Below are 6,640 nucleotides of genomic sequence, written 5' to 3' on the forward strand. Positions count from 1 at the left end.
TCAGGGGCCACCAATTTTGTTCTGCCTCACAATCGCCCACATGTTTTCTTAAAAATAGTGATTTGTAGGGCCCAATCCTTGAGGGTCTTATTCAATAGGTTTGGGGCAAAACACTAAATCATTCTGATAGCTGATGGGCAGCCAGGGTTAAGAACCACTGTAGCAGATATGAAAACTTAAGCTAAAGACCTATTTCTGTTCATTGAAGGGAAGACAGTAAAGATTCATTCCAGTAGGCTGAATCAATTCTGAAGGTTCCTCTCACTTAAGAAACATAGAGACAATATGGTGTCCTCCTCACTGAAGCTCTAGTTTCTTGACATGAAACTGATACACTTTGGAGGGTCTACGGAAGGGCAGCAAAAGTGGTAGAATGTGCCGGGCCCAACCAAGGTAATGGCACAGGTGAACAGAGACAAGGAAAAACAGTTTTATTTGCACGGAGAGTTGGAGAATAAGAAGGACCTGAGCCAGCCTACCACGCTAAGGAGTGAGATTAGGTTCCAAATGGACTCCACCTCCCAGCAGCCTTCCAGTTAGTATGATCAATAAAGGCCTGCTGGGAAATGTATTTGCCACTGAATCACCAAAGTGTGCCAGCCACCTTACAAAAACAGTTTCTTTTTCCTCCATAGTTAAATCTCCACAACAGCTCCCAACTACAAGTATTGCAGACGAAAAAGTTTAAAAACAAACACATTTTACAGATCTTAAACTTGTCTTTGGGATTTGGCTCAAAGGCCTCATCATCCTCCAAACATAGTCCTGCTAAACTCATCATCCAAGTAGTGAGAAAAAGGTCTTTGCTGGCCCGTGGGAGTTCTTTTCCCATTTTCCCTAGGCAGTTAGGGCTGACCAGCAGAGTAAGGTGAAGATTGGGGGGTGAGCGAGGAAGGGCACAAGAGCTAATTTTCCCTGGTAACAAGATGGCATCTGAAGCTTGATGGGAGAGCAGAACTGGAGAGGCTTGAGGGAAGGGTCCAGGCCCTGCATTCAGTCAGAGTCACTGCTGGAAGAGGAGGAGGAAGAGGAGGAATGCTGCAATGGGAAAGGGGAAACGAGACAGCATCAGATCCAATGACCATTGATCACTCCATGGGACATTCTTTGGTGCTCTTCCCCTCCGCCCAGCGCCCCCTTGCTTCCTCAGAAGGTCAGCAGTTTTGAAACAGACTGTCCCTTATAACAGCAAAAGCAAAGCATGTCTTTCAGCAGTGAACATATAGGAGTGGGTTAAACCCTCCTAAACTATTGCACAGAACTTTAATACTGCACTTGGAGCATATCTCCAGCTTTCTCTACCTGACTCAGTGTCTCGGCAAGGGATACATTACCGGCACTAGCATAGCGTAGTGCTAAAAGAAAGCTGCTACCTTACAAATGCTTACTGATGGGTCGCATGGAAAGTTCTCATAGCTATGATTCTAAGACAAGTGAGTAGAAACAGAAGCTGTGGGCCCATCTATCTACTTTTTCCTAGTCCCGAAAGGGAGAAAGTGAGGAAGGTGGAAGAGAAGGCGGGGAGAGTACTAGTCAAGGTTCTTTACACGCGTACTGCCATCAACTGCCATCAAAAACACTTTTGAGTCTCTCCAGGGTAATTTCTCCCGCAATTTAACCTCATCTTTCCTTCTCCTCAAGCTTCTACCAAAGGCCTAGGACCAGGAGGTAGTGCCCAAAGCCCTAAGGCAAATAAATAAACACTAGGCAGAAAAAGGTAAACTAAGGCCTCCTCAAGATCCAGGTTGGTTTATGGCCTTCCAGAGTTTTCCTGAGAGCTACTTGCTAGTTAACACTCTTCTAGAAGGAAGCTGCTTCACCTTGGGGCTGTGGGTGAACTTTTTATCTGAAGCTGACAGTCACTGAGAGTCGTTCTGGGTGGCAGGACAAAAAGGCCCATGTACTTAACACAACACCCCGAGAACACTGAAGGTGGGTGTGTATCCAAGTTGCTATAACAATTATCTGGGGTCGGGGATGGGAAAACAAAAGTTCTAGCAGAGAGACAGACAGACAGGAAGGGCTTTAGATTCCAGTATCTATTCTAAGGCTCAGCCTAGCTCTCCCTGATACAAAGTCCAATTAGCCTGATATTTCAAGATCATCAGATTCTTACCAGTGGGAATCCTTTACAAAGAAGAACCATCTACCAGAGCCACATAATGGCTCCTCCACATCCTCTGACTGCAATCCCCCCTTGCCCATTCCCGCCAGCCCAGTCCCTGTGAGGGGGCACCCCTGCCTAGCCAGGCTCGGGAGGGCACTGACCTTGCCATGCTTGTGGTGTTTGTGCATCTTTTTATGAGCTTTCTTCATTTTCTTCCTCATCTTCTTGTCCATCACCATTCCCGGTCCTACCATGCCAGGTGCCAAGGGATTCACAGGAGGCATGCCAGGAGCAGGTGGTGGGTAGGGAGGTGGGTAGGGACCTAGGGGTTGCCATCCTGGATACCCTGGTTGTGGCACCGGAGGGGGGCCACCTGGGGGGAAAGCTGGATTCCCCTGAGGGGCTGCCGGAGGAGTTGGAAAGGGGCCTGGGGGATAGGCAGGATTTACAGGTGGTGGTGGATGGGCAGGACTGGAACCTCCGGGGAACCCAAGGTTAGGAGGGTATGGATTTGGCCCTGGTTGCCCTGGTGGAAGAAACAAAGAATAAATTAAGGTCAGAACTGCTCAGACCCTCTGACAACAAGGTCTGCTCAGACCTTTTGACAATGCCTACAAAAAGAATGGTCCCGTTTCTCACTCAATGCTTAGAGGGAAACGCAAAGGTGAGGAAGGAGAATGGAGCATAGGGGAGACACAGCTGTGTAGGAGAGAAAGGTAAGGACTGACAGGGCGTGGGGGAGAGGGAGACCGTGAACTCTAAGGAAAGAGCACTGGTCAGCTGTGGCCTAAGGACTGCTTTTGCGGTCTAGAAAGGCAGAGGAAAAACCGACATGAAAACTTCCTGTTGTGGGGCTCATAGGAAAAGGGGTAGGGGTGAGAGAAGAGATCCCCCAAGTACCTACCGGCATTGGGATTCCACATGTTCAGGTGTTTCCTCCAGCCTGAGGAGAAAGAAATGGCAGGAAGATGACGGTGCGGAGATGGGAAAGGGATGTTGCCCCCGAGCCCAAACCCAACGCCTCTAGCCCCGCAGCAGACTCAGAGACAACTTCCAGGACCTCCACATAAATGCTTTTTTCCACCCGTTCCTTCGCCCTACCTAGTTTTTCCCCCTCGTTTCTTAAGTACAGGAATCTAGCTTCTAGGATCTCTCCACCTTCCACTACCCTTGGCTGCAGCTGGAGGTCTCTAATTCCTCAGGAGAGGGGCAGAGTCCGCGAATCTCACTCCCTTTCCGTGGGGACTTAAACCACCCACAGGCTACAGAAGGATCTTAATTTTACCGGCCCCACCTCGGGAGGGGGGAGGGAGACAGGACCACCACCCCACCCCCACCAACTTAAGAGAAGGACCCGCCTCCCGGCGAAACAGGGTAGGAGGCTCAGGAGAGATCCCCAGCCGCTTACAAATGTAGTAGACACACCCCCTTCCGCGTTAGAAAGAGCAAATGGAGATCCTGGCTCCCGGCTGCGAAGAGACCCCTGACCCGGGGACGGGGAAAGGAGGAAACTGGGGAACCCAGATGCCCGGTCACCTTTACGCCACCGCCAGAGCTTGACTCATCCTCGGCTCTCACTTCCTGGTCACCCCCAACCCTAGGCTTCAGCACCCGCCTCTGCCACCACAATTGGTAATTACGTGATCATTCAGCGTCAGTGATTGGAGAACACACTCATCAATCAGTCTAGTCCGAACTAGGCTAGAGGACAACCGTTGCAAAAGGGGCGGAACGGGGCTGCCCTGGCGGAGGCGGGTGCAGAGGGGCGGGCCGGTCGGAAATCCCTGGGGGCGGGGCCAAGAGAGACCTACAAGACCTAGGAGCGAGTTTCTGGGCAAAGTCCCTGGAGGGGCCTTGAGGAAACTCAGCCCATGCCCTCTGAGGTCATAGTCCAAAGGGTGCGACACCTTGTAAGGTGAATAATACACCATGGCAAGTATTGTAACACGGATATACAGAGCATTTAAGAAAGGGCGGGGAGCTGCTGAGTCTCAGCCCCAAACCTTAATTTCACCACCTTCCTCCTAGCTGCTGTGGAAAGGTAAAGAAACGTGCTTGGGCGAAATACAGAGATTTCTTAATCCCTCCTTGGAGGCCCTATTTTAGTTTCATCACTCTGCTATCTGTCGACTTGGCTAAAACTGATAGCAAGAAGGTCTCCCTCCCCTCCCACCCCCACCCCCACCCCCACCCCCGCCATAAGTAAGCGCAACGCCCAATGTGGGGCTTGAACTCACAACCTTGAGATCAGAGTGGCATGCTCTTGGGGGCGCCTGGCTGCCTCAGTGGAAGAACATGAGACCCTTGATCTCTGGGCCCTGAGTTTGAGCCCCAAGTAGGCTGTAGAAATTTTTCAAATAAATAAAGGAATAACAAACAAAAAACAAGAGTGGCATGTTCTGTGGACTGAGCCAGCCATGATCCCCTAAAGAGGTTATCCTTGATGGTTCTCTTCTTCGCCTTTCCCTCATCCCCTTTCAACGCCACGAAGTGTTCATTTTGTCTCTCAAATAAATCTGAATGCCTTCCACTTCTCTCCATCTTTCCTGATCCCAACCTACCATCGTCTCTGGACTATGTTGCTGCCATGGCCTTTTTTTTTTTTCTTTTTTTAAATCACAATAAACAAGCTAGTTTTAATAAACAGAAAACCATACACTCCAAACTTAAAAATACTCATCCTTGGGGTGCCTGGGTAGCTCAGTTGGTTAAGCACTGGACTCTTGATTTCTGCTCACATGATCTTAAGGTCATCGGATTAAGCCTCACTCACATCAAGCTCTGCACTGACTGCACTGACCCTGCTTGGGATTCTCTCCCTCTCTTTGCCCTTCCTCCCCTCAAATAAATAAACAATTTTTTAAAATACTCCCATTCTTCCTAAGCGTACTTATGTAAAAATTGGTCTCAACTAATATAATTCAAACTTCAAAGAATTGTAGAATACATACTTTATTCTCTACTCACAATTTAAAATATAGATACAAACATATCTGGAAATTTAAGAAAACAAACAAAAAGGCTCCCAAATAACTCTGGGTCAAAGAAATTGATGGAAATTAATGATGGAAATTAAATACTTTGAACTAAATCATAATGAAAATATTACATCCCAGATTTGTGAGATACAAGAAATATGAAGAAGATTAATTTTATATTGAATTAAGGATTTTGATAGATTTAAAAAATTTTTTAATGTTTTTTATTTATTTTTGAGAGAGAGTGTGAGTGAGGGAGTGGCAGAAAGAAGGGGACAGAGGATCCAAAGTGGGCTCTGCGCTGACAGCAGGGAGCCTGAGGTGGGGCTTACACTCACAAATTGTGAGATAACGACCTGCGCTGAAGTCAAGACACTCAACTGACTGAGCCACCCATGTGCCCCAATACTTTTTATGTTGAAATAATTTTTAGACTCACAAGAGGTTGCAAAAAACCTAGAATCCCCATTTACCTACCCCTCCCCAATAATATCTTACATAACCACAGCACATTTTGATATATTTTCTTATCAGCTTTGTACTAAATATTTGAAATGAATTGGAATATTTTCTATTTTTCTTAATCTCTAAGACAATCTATATCTATATTATTTCTTTCTTGGAAGATTGGGTTTGAAAGAAATTACTGGTGTATCTATATGGGCATAATGCCTTTTAGAAGTTAAATACTTCATTGGGTTCCTGGGTGGCTCAGTTAGCTAAGCATCCGACTTTGGCTCAGGTAATGGTTCATGAGTTCGAGCCCTGCATTGAGCTCTCTGCTGTCAGTGCAAACCTTGTTTCGGATACTCTGCCCCCTCTCTCTTCCTCTCCCTGTTTGTGCTCTTTATTTCTTTTAAAAATTTTTTAAAATGTAAAGAAATATTTTTCATAAGCGCTCCAAAATGGAAACAAATCCCATCAATGTCCATCAACAGATAAATCGTTAAAGTGTGGTATGTGTGTACAATGGTATATTATTCAGCCTTAAAAGGAAGGAAATTCTAACACATGCTCAAACACGGATAAACCTTGAAGATATTATGCTAAGTGAAATAAGCCAGGCATAAAAGGAAAAATACTGTATGATTCCATTCGTATGAGGTACCTACAGTCATCAAATTTAGAGATAGAAAGTAATTGTCAGGGACTGGAGAATGGAAAGTCGTTGTTTAGTGGGCACAGAGGCTCAGTTGGGAAAGGTGAAAAAGTGCTAGAGAAGAATAGTGGTCATAGTTGCACAACAAAGTAAATGTACTTAATGGCACTAAACTGTACCCTTAAAAATTGTGATAAGAATTTAAAAAAACAAACAAACAAACAAACAACCAAACCCATTCTGGCTACTGTGTGAGGAAAGAACAAGATAGGGAGAGGTGGTTAAAATGGAAGCAGGGAAGCGCCTGGGTGGTTCAGTCGCTTGGGCATCTCCCTTACCTGAGGAAGGGAAAAATCAGAAGAAAGTGTGAACAAAGCACTCAAGGAGGAAGCTATCAAATATGTCAAATGTTGCTGATAAATTATGTAGGGCGCCATCTGAGAACTGGCCATTGGA

The 6,640-nt window shown here is 46.3% G+C and overlaps 1 protein-coding gene across 1 annotated transcript; it reads right to left on the minus strand.

Annotated features, from left to right (window-relative positions):
* Window positions 1-408: 408 nt before the first annotated feature.
* PRR13 (proline rich 13) lies at window positions 409-3,745 on the minus strand. The gene is made up of 4 exons (XM_039255062.1): window positions 3,644-3,745; window positions 3,012-3,050; window positions 2,269-2,633; window positions 409-1,038 (listed from the first exon to the last, which is right to left on the minus strand). Exons 2-4 carry the CDS (start codon window positions 3,028-3,030, stop codon window positions 994-996), a joined length of 429 nt encoding a protein of 142 aa, XP_039110993.1. The 5' UTR covers window positions 3,031-3,050; window positions 3,644-3,745; the 3' UTR covers window positions 409-993.
* Between the last annotated feature and the right edge of the window lie 2,895 nt (window positions 3,746-6,640).

Source organism: Hyaena hyaena, unplaced genomic scaffold (genome assembly GCF_003009895.1).
Source record: "Hyaena hyaena isolate Hyena2069 unplaced genomic scaffold, ASM300989v1 scaffold_510, whole genome shotgun sequence".
Taxonomy (NCBI): Eukaryota; Metazoa; Chordata; class Mammalia; order Carnivora; family Hyaenidae; genus Hyaena; species Hyaena hyaena.

Excerpts from the sequence above, each read along its gene's own strand:
- PRR13 (XM_039255062.1), bottom strand. Across the intron at positions 1,039-2,268 it reads AACACCACAAGCATGGCAAG|CATTCCTCCTCTTCCTCCTC; the intron begins GTCAGTGCCCTC and ends TTCCCATTGCAG.